The 12,872-nt window shown below is 45.1% G+C and overlaps 1 protein-coding gene across 1 annotated transcript; it reads left to right on the top strand.

Moving 5' to 3' along the window:
- The first annotated feature begins 6,357 nt into the window (after positions 1-6,357).
- On the top strand, positions 6,358-12,832 carry U2A (small nuclear ribonucleoprotein polypeptide A'-like U2A). Its single transcript, XM_019042758.2, has 7 exons — positions 6,358-6,600; positions 7,371-7,518; positions 8,339-8,567; positions 10,328-10,463; positions 10,941-11,060; positions 11,522-11,638; positions 12,315-12,832. The coding sequence occupies exons 1-6, from the start codon at positions 6,519-6,521 to the stop codon at positions 11,635-11,637; spliced, it is 831 nt and encodes a 276-aa protein (XP_018898303.2). The 5' UTR covers positions 6,358-6,518; the 3' UTR covers position 11,638; positions 12,315-12,832.
- The last annotated feature ends 40 nt before the right edge of the window (positions 12,833-12,872 follow it).

Here is a 12,872-nt window from a genome sequence, read left to right on the forward strand (position 1 = left end):
GACGATAAAACGGCGGCTTGTCAAAGCCGAGTGTGCTCCTTTGACGTGCCGCATCTGAGCAATGAGTGCGAGAGAGAGAAAGGACAAAACAGCGTATGGACCAATCCAAGTTGAGCCTTAGTCCCCGTTTACGGCCGTTCTTTCCAGGGCTCATGGTCGGAAAGCACTCCGGTGCTTTTTCGGGGCACCCGGATTCGGGCTCGCCACTACCACCGCGGACCAAATTACGAGGCCCAGCCTGTATTTTTGCGAGTGTGTGTGTGTCCCTTTGACGAGCCGCGGGTTGCCGCATCTGATCAATGAGTGGGAGAGAGATAGACGATAAAACGGCGGCTTGTCAAAGCCGAGTGTGCTCCTTTGACGTGCCGCATCTGAGCAATGAGTGCGAGAGAGAGAAAGGACAAAACAGCGTATGGACCAATCCAAGTTGAGCCTTAGTCCCCGTTTACGGCCGTTCTTTCCAGGGCTCATGGTCGGAAAGCACTCCGGTGCTTTTTCGGGGCACCCGGATTCGGGCTCGCCACTACCACCGCGGACCAAATTACGAGGCCCAGCCTGTATTTTTGCGAGTGTGTGTGTGTCCCTTTGACGAGCCGCGGGTTGCCGCATCTGATCAATGAGTGGGAGAGAGATAGACGATAAAACGGCGGCTTGTCAAAGCCGAGTGTGCTCCTTTGACGTGCCGCATCTGAGCAATGAGTGCGAGAGAGAGAAAGGACAAAACAGCGTATGGACCAATCCAAGTTGAGCCTTAGTCCCCGTTTACGGCCGTTCTTTCCAGGGCTCATGGTCGGAAAGCACTCCGGTGCTTTTTCGGGGCACCCGGATTCGGGCTCGCCACTACCACCGCGGACCAAATTACGAGGCCCAGCCTGTATTTTTGCGAGTGTGTGTGTGTCCCTTTGACGAGCCGCGGGTTGCCGCATCTGATCAATGAGTGGGAGAGAGATAGACGATAAAACGGCGGCTTGTCAAAGCCGAGTGTGCTCCTTTGACGTGCCGCATCTGAGCAATGAGTGCGAGAGAGAGAAAGGACAAAACAGCGTATGGACCAATCCAAGTTGAGCCTTAGTCCCCGTTTACGGCCGTTCTTTCCAGGGCTCATGGTCGGAAAGCACTCCGGTGCTTTTTCGGGGCACCCGGATTCGGGCTCGCCACTACCACCGCGGACCAAATTACGAGGCCCAGCCTGTATTTTTGCGAGTGTGTGTGTGTCCCTTTGACGAGCCGCGGGTTGCCGCATCTGATCAATGAGTGGGAGAGAGATAGACGATAAAACGGCGGCTTGTCAAAGCCGAGTGTGCTCCTTTGACGTGCCGCATCTGAGCAATGAGTGCGAGAGAGAGAAAGGACAAAACAGCGTATGGACCAATCCAAGTTGAGCCTTAGTCCCCGTTTACGGCCGTTCTTTCCAGGGCTCATGGTCGGAAAGCACTCCGGTGCTTTTTCGGGGCACCCGGATTCGGGCTCGCCACTACCACCGCGGACCAAATTACGAGGCCCAGCCTGTATTTTTGCGAGTGTGTGTGTGTCCCTTTGACGAGCCGCGGGTTGCCGCATCTGATCAATGAGTGGGAGAGAGATAGACGATAAAACGGCGGCTTGTCAAAGCCGAGTGTGCTCCTTTGACGTGCCGCATCTGAGCAATGAGTGCGAGAGAGAGAAAGGACAAAACAGCGTATGGACCAATCCAAGTTGAGCCTTAGTCCCCGTTTACGGCCGTTCTTTCCAGGGCTCATGGTCGGAAAGCACTCCGGTGCTTTTTCGGGGCACCCGGATTCGGGCTCGCCACTACCACCGCGGACCAAATTACGAGGCCCAGCCTGTATTTTTGCGAGTGTGTGTGTGTCCCTTTGACGAGCCGCGGGTTGCCGCATCTGATCAATGAGTGGGAGAGAGATAGACGATAAAACGGCGGCTTGTCAAAGCCGAGTGTGCTCCTTTGACGTGCCGCATCTGAGCAATGAGTGCGAGAGAGAGAAAGGACAAAACAGCGTATGGACCAATCCAAGTTGAGCCTTAGTCCCCGTTTACGGCCGTTCTTTCCAGGGCTCATGGTCGGAAAGCACTCCGGTGCTTTTTCGGGGCACCCGGATTCGGGCTCGCCACTACCACCGCGGACCAAATTACGAGGCCCAGCCTGTATTTTTGCGAGTGTGTGTGTGTCCCTTTGACGAGCCGCGGGTTGCCGCATCTGATCAATGAGTGGGAGAGAGATAGACGATAAAACGGCGGCTTGTCAAAGCCGAGTGTGCTCCTTTGACGTGCCGCATCTGAGCAATGAGTGCGAGAGAGAGAAAGGACAAAACAGCGTATGGACCAATCCAAGTTGAGCCTTAGTCCCCGTTTACGGCCGTTCTTTCCAGGGCTCATGGTCGGAAAGCACTCCGGTGTTTTTTCGGGCACCCGGATTCGGGCTCGCCACTACCACCGCGGACCAAATTACGAGGCCCAGCCTGTATTTTTGCGAGTGTGTGTGTGTCCCTTTGACGAGCCGCGGGTTGCCGCATCTGATCAATGAGTGGGAGAGAGATAGACGATAAAACGGCGGCTTGTCAAAGCCGAGTGTGCTCCTTTGACGTGCCGCATCTGAGCAATGAGTGCGAGAGAGAGAAAGGACAAAACAGCGTATGGACCAATCCAAGTTGAGCCTTAGTCCCCGTTTACGGCCGTTCTTTCCAGGGCTCATGGTCGGAAAGCACTCCGGTGTTTTTCGGGGCACCCGGATTCGGGCTCGCCACTACCACCGCGGACCAAATTACGAGGCCCAGCCTGTATTTTTGCGAGTGTGTGTGTGTCCCTTTGACGAGCCGCGGGTTGCCGCATCTGATCAATGAGTGGGAGAGAGATAGACGATAAAACGGCGGCTTGTCAAAGCCGAGTGTGCTCCTTTGACGTGCCGCATCTGAGCAATGAGTGCGAGAGAGAGAAAGGACAAAACAGCGTATGGACCAATCCAAGTTGAGCCTTAGTCCCCGTTTACGGCCGTTCTTTCCAGGGCTCATGGTCGGAAAGCACTCCGGTGTTTTTTCGGGGCACCCGGATTCGGGCTCGCCACTACCACCGCGGACCAAATTACGAGGCCCAGCCTGTATTTTTGCGAGTGTGTGTGTGTCCCTTTGACGAGCCGCGGGTTGCCGCATCTGATCAATGAGTGGGAGAGAGATAGACGATAAAACGGCGGCTTGTCAAAGCCGAGTGTGCTCCTTTGACGTGCCGCATCTGAGCAATGAGTGCGAGAGAGAGAAAGGACAAAACAGCGTATGGACCAATCCAAGTTGAGCCTTAGTCCCCGTTTACGGCCGTTCTTTCCAGGGCTCATGGTCGGAAAGCACTCCGGTGCTTTTTCGGGGCACCCGGATTCGGGCTCGCCACTACCACCGCGGACCAAATTACGAGGCCCAGCCTGTATTTTTGCGAGTGTGTGTGTGTCCCTTTGACGAGCCGCGGGTTGCCGCATCTGATCAATGAGTGGGAGAGAGATAGACGATAAAACGGCGGCTTGTCAAAGCCGAGTGTGCTCCTTTGACGTGCCGCATCTGAGCAATGAGTGCGAGAGAGAGAAAGGACAAAACAGCGTATGGACCAATCCAAGTTGAGCCTTAGTCCCCGTTTACGGCCGTTCTTTCCAGGGCTCATGGTCGGAAAGCACTCCGGTGGTTTTTCGGGGCACCCGGATTCGGGCTCGCCACTACCACCGCGGACCAAATTACGAGGCCCAGCCTGTATTTTTTCGAGTGTGTGTGTGTCCTTTTGACGAGCCGCGGGTTGCCGCATCTGATCAATGAGTGGGAGAGAGATAGACGATAAAACGGCGGCTTGTCAAAGCCGAGTGTGCTCCTTTGACGTGCCGCATCTGAGCAATGAGTGCGAGAGAGAGAAAGGACAAAACAGCGTATGAACCAATCCAAGTTGAGCCTTAGTCCCCGTTTACGGCCGTTCTTTCCAGGGCTCATGGTCGGAAAGCACTCCGGTGCTTTTTCGGGGCACCCGGATTCGGGCTCGCCACTACCACCGCGGACCAAATTACGAGGCCCAGCCTGTATTTTTGCGGGTGTGTGTGTGTCCCTTTGACGAGCCGCGGGTTGCCGCATCTGATCAATGAGTGGGAGAGAGATAGACGATAAAACGGCGGCTTGTCAAAGCCGAGTGTGCTCCTTTGACGTGCCGCATCTGAGCAATGAGTGCGAGAGAGAGAAAGGACAAAACAGCGTATGGACCAATCCAAGTTGAGCCTTAGTCCCCGTCTACGGCCGTTCTTTCCAGGGCTCATGGTCGGAAAGCACTCCGGTGCTTTTTCGGGGCACCCGGATTCGGGCTCGCCACTACCACCGCGGACCAAATTACGAGGCCCAGCCTGTATTTTTGCGAGTGTGTGTGTGTCCCTTTGACGAGCCGCGGGTTGCCGCATCTGATCAATGAGTGGGAGAGAGATAGACGATAAAACGGCGGCTTGTCAAAGCCGAGTGTGCTCCTTTGACGTGCCGCATCTGAGCAATGAGTGCGAGAGAGAGAAAGGACAAAACAGCGTATGGACCAATCCAAGTTGAGCCTTAGTCCCCGTTTACGGCCGTTCTTTCCAGGGCTCATGGTCGGAAAGCACTCCGGTGGTTTTTCGGGGCACCCGGATTCGGGCTCGCCACTACCACCGCGGACCAAATTACGAGGCCCAGCCTGTATTTTTGCGGGTGTGTGTGTGTCCCTTTGACGAGCCGCGGGTTGCCGCATCTGATCAATGAGTGGGAGAGAGATAGACGATAAAACGGCGGCTTGTCAAAGCCGAGTGTGCTCCTTTGACGTGCCGCATCTGAGCAATGAGTGCGAGAGAGAGAAAGGACAAAACAGCGTATGGACCAATCCAAGTTGAGCCTTAGTCCCCGTTTACGGCCGTTCTTTCTAGGGCTCATGGTCGGAAAGCACTCCGGTGGTTTTTCGGGGCACCCGGATTCGGGCTCGCCACTACCACCGCGGACCAAATTACGAGGCCCAGCCTTTATTTTTGTTTTTTTCGTGTGTTATTCGTAGATATGCTAGTTTAAATTGGTACTGCCGTATAATATAAATTTTTGTGAAATTTAGCTTCTTATCGATGTTACGGTGAGTCGCTATCTTGTTTGTTTATATCCGGCCCTAAGAGCATCATGAAGCCTAAAAACTCGTTGACCAAATAAAAAGCGTAACAGTTTTCCTGTAGTAAATAGATACGAATGGCCATACTCTGTCTATAAAGGTACTACTCTATACAGGGTGATCCAAAAGTCCCTTCCACCCCCTCTAACTTTTTACCTAATTGAGGTAAAAATTTGAAACTTGGGGGATATTCCTAGGTCGAAGGGAGCTACTTCTTGGCCCCCCTAAAATTTTCAGGGGGGCCCCCCTTGGGGGGGAAACGGCCCCCAACTTTTAATTTTAAAATGGGAAGACCCCGTTTGTGATAGCTCGTTCGAAAGAGCATAAAAAAAGAAAACTTTTCGCGCCAACCCGAAGTCAATATCTCAAACCGTTTCAAAATGGCGGCTGGTTAAAGTTCAAAATGGCCGAAAATTCACACCGGTTTTTTGTTGATGGATTTGCGCGAAAATCGGCATGTAGGGGTATTTTGACACGAGAAAAACGAATTTGACGTTAGATTTTCAAAAAAAACCAAAATTTCCAAAATGGCCGCCGGTTAAAGTTCAAAATTACCAAAAATTGATTTTTTTATAAATCTAAGTTCAAATTTGTTTATCCTATGCCAATATACTCTCAAATTCCAAGTTTTAGGCAAATCCATTAGGAAAAAACCAAGGTGGAAATTTTCGGCCATTTTAAACTTTAACCGGCGGCCATTTTGGAAATTTTGGTTCTTTTGAAAATCTAACGTCAAATTCGTTTTTCTCGTGTAAAAAAAACCTCTACATACCGATTTTCGCGCAAATCCATCAACAAATAACCGGTGTGAATTTTCGGCCATTTTGAACTTAAACCGGCCGCCATTTTGAAACGGTTTGAGATATTGACTTCGGGTTTGCGCGAAAAGTTTTCTTTTTTTATATTCTTTCAAACGAGCTATCACAAAGGGGGTCTTCCCATTTGAAAATTAAAAGTTGGGGGCCGTTGCCCCCCCCTAGGGGGGCCCCCCTGAAAATTTTAGGGGGACCAAAAAGTAGCTCCCTTTGACCTAGGAATATCCCCCAAGTTTCAAATCTTTACCTCAACTAGGTAAAAAGTTAGAGGGGGTGGAAGGGACTTTTGGATCACCCTGTATGTCACGCGTGCGCTGCTAGTTCGACCTTGACAGTTCCGTTCAGTTATATTTTCGCGGCTGAATTTAAAAAATTCGCGGATGACTGTTGACTGATGATACATCGCAGTTCGTTGTTGCATGTCGTTGAATTTTCATGCTTCCCGATTGTTTACAAATCCCGGAGTTACTGAAATTTTCTAAACTTTGTTTGAGTTTTATCCCGAAGTTTTAATTCGTGCGTCTAAAAGTTGTTCTTCTATTCATTAGAAATAAGTCTAGGTAATGCTTTAACATGGTGAAACTATCTCCCGAATTGATTTCACAATGTATGCAGTATACAAATCCTGTCCACGACAGAGAGCTAGATTTAAGAGGTAAGTGGTCTATTTGTTCATTTTCTTATAGATACTAACCATTTTGAAAACCATTAATACACTGTGGGTCCATGGTCCATCCTACTTTCTCCTTAAATTCACTATTGAGAACAAGCCACAATGATGGTCCATATCATTTGCGCTTATCGGGAGGTTATGTCTAGGTTATGTCGATCCCTACGCCGAAGCTTTACTTTTCATTTTCAAGGTTTCATAGAAATCATGAGAACAATCATCACAAATCAGGCTCTATGTGCATCAATTCCCAAAATTCTCTCTAGCTGAGTCATATAGACACCACAAATCACTGAATGACTTTGGTGTGATTTAATGTGGCTCGTCAAGCTCAAGTGACATGGTCGAACTGGCATGCAATATATAGTACCGATTAGATCAAGAATTTCGGCAGATTTGGAATTTTTAGCCAAACCAAGGACCATGGCCCCTGTGCATGAGGCAAAAGAATCATACTAAACCAAAAAATTTGCATAATGTAGGGAAATGAAAGCAGAATCCTGTTTGGAAAAAAAACCTTGTAATCGATACTGTTAACAATTTCTGATCATTATCGTTCATTAGATTAAATCTTTAGGGTTGATTTTTTGGCTTTTCCTTACAAGACAAGGGTTTCATATGAATTTGAATCAGTGTTTTGGGCGGCACGGACCCCGTTACCCGGGACCTAGTATCCCCCCTTGTAGTAGGCTCGCCTAGTTTTGTGACTGTGGAAAGTTGTTTCAATGTTTAACCTTCCTTGTTTTCTTTTTCAGGTTATAAAATACCTATAATTGAAAATTTAGGTGCAACTTTTGATCAGTTTGATACACTAGATCTCTCGGATAATGATATTCGAAAGTTAGACGGTTTCTGTTTTTTGAAGAGATTGAAATGTCTTCTCTTAAATAATAATCGCATTGTGTAAGTATTCTTTTAGATTCTTATTTCCTAGTTCCCCAAGAATAAAATACAGAGTCGAATGTAATGTGAAATACATTTGGTTTTGGTTTTGGAAACTTCCAAGGGTTCTCCCATTTTAAGTTTTCACAGAATTTTGCCCAACACTGAAAATAACACAGTCGACAGTTGGGTTCCCTCATGACAGCGTGGCCAACAGTTTGGTTCTCCCTAAACCCTAAAAAAAGAAGAAAAAAAACTTCAGGTTCCCTTAATTTTTTCACCCTCACATGGGTTGCCCCATTTCACGCGAACGGCCGGTCGCGTGGTTGGGAAGTTTCTGCACCCCTGCCTTTCTGAATCAGTCACTGTGCATCGTTCTGAAATTATATTTCCTGCCTCGCCATCATTTGACCATAGCTTGTGTGACCTAGAATGCCGTGAATGCACAGAATGGTCTCAAAACTCGTCCTCAGGAATGACTAACCGTGTGTGGATTAGTCTTGGTCCAAATATTTTTAGTAGCAATAATTTTACGGCCTTTTGGCCCGGTTCCTAAATGTATTTCTCCAAATTCGTTTTTTTTCTCATTTTGAGAATCTATTAACGTATTAAATAGCATCTAATAACTTTTTACCTTGATAGTCTGCTATGATCTGACAAGCTCTCCAATCTGCTCTCTTTCAGTCACTATTTCTCACCACTCAATTCTTTTATTTTTATGAGAAGTATTTCGACGGTGTCGCATTATTTCTTTCTTCCTCACTCTTTTTTATAACTCTTTTTAAAAGTTTTTCTCACACTTACATGTTTTTCATACTTTTAATTTGCATTTGTTTCATAGGCGAATTGCAAATGGCTTAGAAGAATTTATTCCAAATCTAGAGTCTCTGATCTTGACAGGAAACTTGATTGATGAGTTATGCGATTTAGATCCCCTCAGCACACTGCCAAAACTCACCACACTTAGTTTATTGTATTGTCCTGTTACATCAAAACAGCACTACAGGCTGTACGTTGTGTACAAGATTCCTCAACTGACGCTTCTGGATTTCAAGAAAATACGACTAAAGGTATGGATTTTAAGTGTTCCGCACTGGAGTGGAGGGAACGGTGAAAGTAACCCTGAACATACGCAAAAAATGCTGGAGTTTAAAGTAAAGTCGGCAGTTTCCTTCTAAATAAGTGAAATATGAACTGAAATTTAGGAACAGTGTTATTGAAATTTGTCTCTAAGTTTAGACACTATTAATTTGCTTCTACATGCTAGCATTTGTTATATATTGATTTAATCACAATGCGCGATTATCTGCTCATAAATTTACCTTTCAAAGTTAAAATTTATGTATTTGAATAGTGCATTTGTGAAAGGTTTAACCGGCACTAGCGTAACCACGTTACATGTTGCTTAATCTCCTTTTATGTTAATTTTCTCAACAGACAAGTAATCTTCATTATGACTTCAAATTTTATGAGTATTATCTTTATAAGGTGGAGAAATGCACAGAAAGTTTCAGGGCATTATGTTGTTTGATTCTCTTAAAAAAATAAAATTTGAGAGGAAATTAGGCAACATGAAGTGGACTTCGGCCAATTTTGATTAAGTCTGCCCTTTTATTATGAGCCTTTTATCAGATACAAAGAGTGATCTGAGTGACATAGTGACAATAGCTCTTTGGAGAGGAAACCCTTGTGACATTTAATGTCTCAATTCATCAGAAATCAGTATGAGCCAGCAAATAAAATGAACCGCATTCTGTGAGGAGACGCCCAATTTTCCCAGACAATTCATCATTTCAGGGGGAAATTGGCAACGTCAGGAGGAGCACCGACTTTAGGAAAAATGCTGATGTCCGCTGGGAAATGCGCATGCGCGCCGCCGGCCGACCCGAGCGTAGGGAGCTGGGCCACTTGCTCCGACGCTCGAGGAAAGCCAGTCTTCGCAACGTGGTCGTCTTGTGCAAGTGCTCAGGGCTCCGGTCTGCACTCGTACGTCATTGACGAACCGCAAAAATCAGACGAACGACTCCGGCTCGCTTTTCAGCACCGGATATTCCTTTCCGAGTCTCTTCCCTTTTAGCTGTCCTATTTCAGTCTTGTCGGGCTCTTGTCCATCGGAATAGGATTGTTCAACTCCAAACAAAGGAATACATTTGAAAGATCGTCAAGGATAGATTTTGTCTTCTTCATTGACTTCTTCATTTTTGGGAGGGTCACCGACTGCCCCCCCAAGAGCCCCACTGTTGTGTTGCGTCGGTGGTCTGGACGAGATCTCTCTCTATAGAGAGACCACGGGCGACCGCTGTCCGACACAACAGTCCCCCCCCCTGGAGTCCTGTGACGTCAGCTCGAGATATCTCACTATTGAGACGTCCCGTCGGCTGACGTCGCGACGCTCCAGAAACGACCCCCTTTTGACCCTAATCAGGGTCATCACAATTCATCAGAAAGGAACGAAGCCACACCAAGCTATCGCCAAATTTTAGTGGGCAATTTAATTTTTTGCAGGAGAGCGTTTGTGCAGATTCGTTTGAAAATTTTAAGGAGTTCGCTTCAGGCAGAAAATTCACTGAAATTTGCACTAAAATCCGCACAACCGTATTCATGTAAAAAATTAAGTTGCCTGATTAAATTTGGCAGTAGCTGATGTGGCTCAGTTCCTTTCTGCTTAATGCAGTCCTAATTCATACAGGTCAAATTCTGTTTCTTAATGAAAACTATAGACCGGCTATAATACACTTGAAAAAGAAGGTAGGTCCAACAGTGTTTAGGACTCAGACCTCACATTACTTTCACTCTTGCTGATTTCCATTTTCGATCTTTTTTTGATCAGGAAAGAGAAGAGGCTGCAGCTTTGTTTAATAGTGATTATGGGAAAGAAATGCGCAGAACCTTGGAAAAAAGATCGAAGGCCAAAACATTTGTTCCTGGAGCTCCTCTTAGTAGACCTGCCAATGGAACATCCAATGGTAAGTAACTACTTACGCATTAACCTCTCCTCTTTTTATCGTCACAAACACAGTTCCCCCATCTCAACCCCCTTTTCTTTTCTCCCACAATGATAGTCATCGATGGGTCAACTTTTAATCAGTGTGAAATTGAGTGATGGTTCTCAAGTTGTGAAACTAAATATGACCGAATCTGTGGGAAGGGATTATCTTCAGGCAGAAAATTCGAGCAATCAAAAGCTGACAGCCGAGTTGATGTAGCAAGGCCATGCGTATAGCTGAATTCAGCCCATCAGTAAACGTCATCCCTACCTGGCTACATCATCGGAGCTCACCAAAAATATCGTTTCAAAGAGGTCCCATTTTTGACATTTACTACATGGGGTTTCTCCATCATTTAGGATTAAAAGAATTTAACAAAATTCCTAGAAGCTTGGAAGCTTTCCGTACTTTCAAAGGACCGGTTGTAGTATTAATCACCTTTTTTTTGGTTTCCAGGTCCTTCATCGGAACAAATTCAGAAAATTAGAGAAGCTATTTCAAAGGCTTCATCTTTGGAAGAAGTCGAACGACTCAATAGACTCTTACAAGCAGGACAAATACCTTCAAACTCTAAAAGTAAGTTAACATATTTTTTCTGTCTTATTTTTTTCCTATAAAAAGGTACAATGAAAGAAAGTAGCAAGTAATTTTGTTTCAGAATTGTATACCAATCACTATCTTAACGACAAATGAAAATTTGTTGCGTTTAGTAAAATTTTAGTACAATGATCGCACTTAATAAATTGGAAATACCTAATCATTTAAACTGAGGCTTAAGCTGTGAGCCTCCATGTTTTTGAGAAATGTGCAATTATGCTCTGTTTTCTTCTCTCATCGTTCTGCTCTACGCTCCGGTCAATGGGTCAAGAAAAATTAAAGAGAAGAAAAGTTAATTATGAGAGGCAATATGTTATGATGGTGTGCGGCATCCACACTGTTCTTCTCAGTTACACCTCAATTGAGATAACACTTATTTAGGGAATATCTCAACTTGGTAGCGCATGAGTATTAATGAAATTTTTTTGCTCTCATTTTAGAACCTGAAGGTAATCAAAACATTGGAAACAATGAAGAAGAAGAAGAGGAAGAAGATGAAGAAGAGGAGAATGAGGATGTTGAGATGAAAGAAGATCTCACCAATGGCCACTACTGATGTAAGAATAAAATATTTCATTTTATAAAATCTCACTCTAGTAAGTAACTTAAATTTAAAACCATGAAGTCCCAACTGCTCTCAGGTTGTCCCTAAATTAAGTCGGGCCCTTTTTCTGATGTATCAACACCGTCCTTGTTAGGCTGAATGGAACCAACCATCCTCCTCCCCCCCCCCCCCCCCCATTTGCAGGAAAAACGAAGGAGTAACACATTCTTTGGGCTCCAGGGTTTTTTTTTTTTTTTTTTTTTTTTTTTGGCAATTTCCCGAACTTCAGTTGTTTCCAGTCTCACATCAATTTTGGCTTGACCGTCTTAAATCTTGCTTTTCCCTTCATGTAGGTTGTAATCAGTACACTACTCTTATTATCACCACACTGTTATTACTTCTGCTTGCACTTAAGTAGCTGTTAGTTTTCTTTCTAAAAATTGAAGCCTGAAAGGAAATTTCCAATATAATGTAAATATTGCTAATAAACTGTATTGGCTCCATGGAGCAATATTGCTCTTATCCTCAACAACTTCCTGATTCTGTGGTTTCATATGGGGTATAAGACCCATCCAGCTGTTAAAATTGATGTCGACTAAGTCTAATGGCTTTTTCTTAATAGCATAAAAGTGGGGTATAATTTTTTCTCCACAATTCTGAATCCTGATCATTTTCTTATTCCCCCACAGAAGTGAAGGCTCGATCAAGATAACATTTGTGAACATCCTAGAGGTTTTTCAAGCTTGGAAAACATTTCTCATCACATCACTTAGCAGGTTTTTCCCACCCGGTTTTTCTACCAAACCTCGGTTACTTTTCAGCACATTAAGTTTATTGCCTCTTTCTTTTGTGCAGGAGGCTTCTAACTTGTTAATTTGAGTAAGTTATTTTTATTTTATTTTTTAATTATAAGAATAAGGAGGAAATTAACCTAGAAACTGAGCACTTCTGTTTTACATCTTCTTCTGAAGTGAATGAGAATTGTCTTTTTAACTTGTGTACTTTGTCTGATCTTATCTACGAAGACTCCAATAGCCTGCTATTTCGATTGATCTTAAGAGGAAGTATTTCCTAACAGTTCTATTAACAGAATATATTTTTTTCATTTTGTCAGTCTCCGTATCATCAGGTATTAGCATTTATACAATTGTCCATGAATTGTACAGCTGTGTTTTGGTTTAATAAATTCATTTTATTTGTACATACATTTCCAAGTAGATGTAGTTTATGCCAATGACACTCCTTTC

The sequence above is a fragment of the Bemisia tabaci genome, chromosome 4, assembly GCF_918797505.1.
Source record: "Bemisia tabaci chromosome 4, PGI_BMITA_v3".
Taxonomy (NCBI): Eukaryota; Metazoa; Arthropoda; class Insecta; order Hemiptera; family Aleyrodidae; genus Bemisia; species Bemisia tabaci.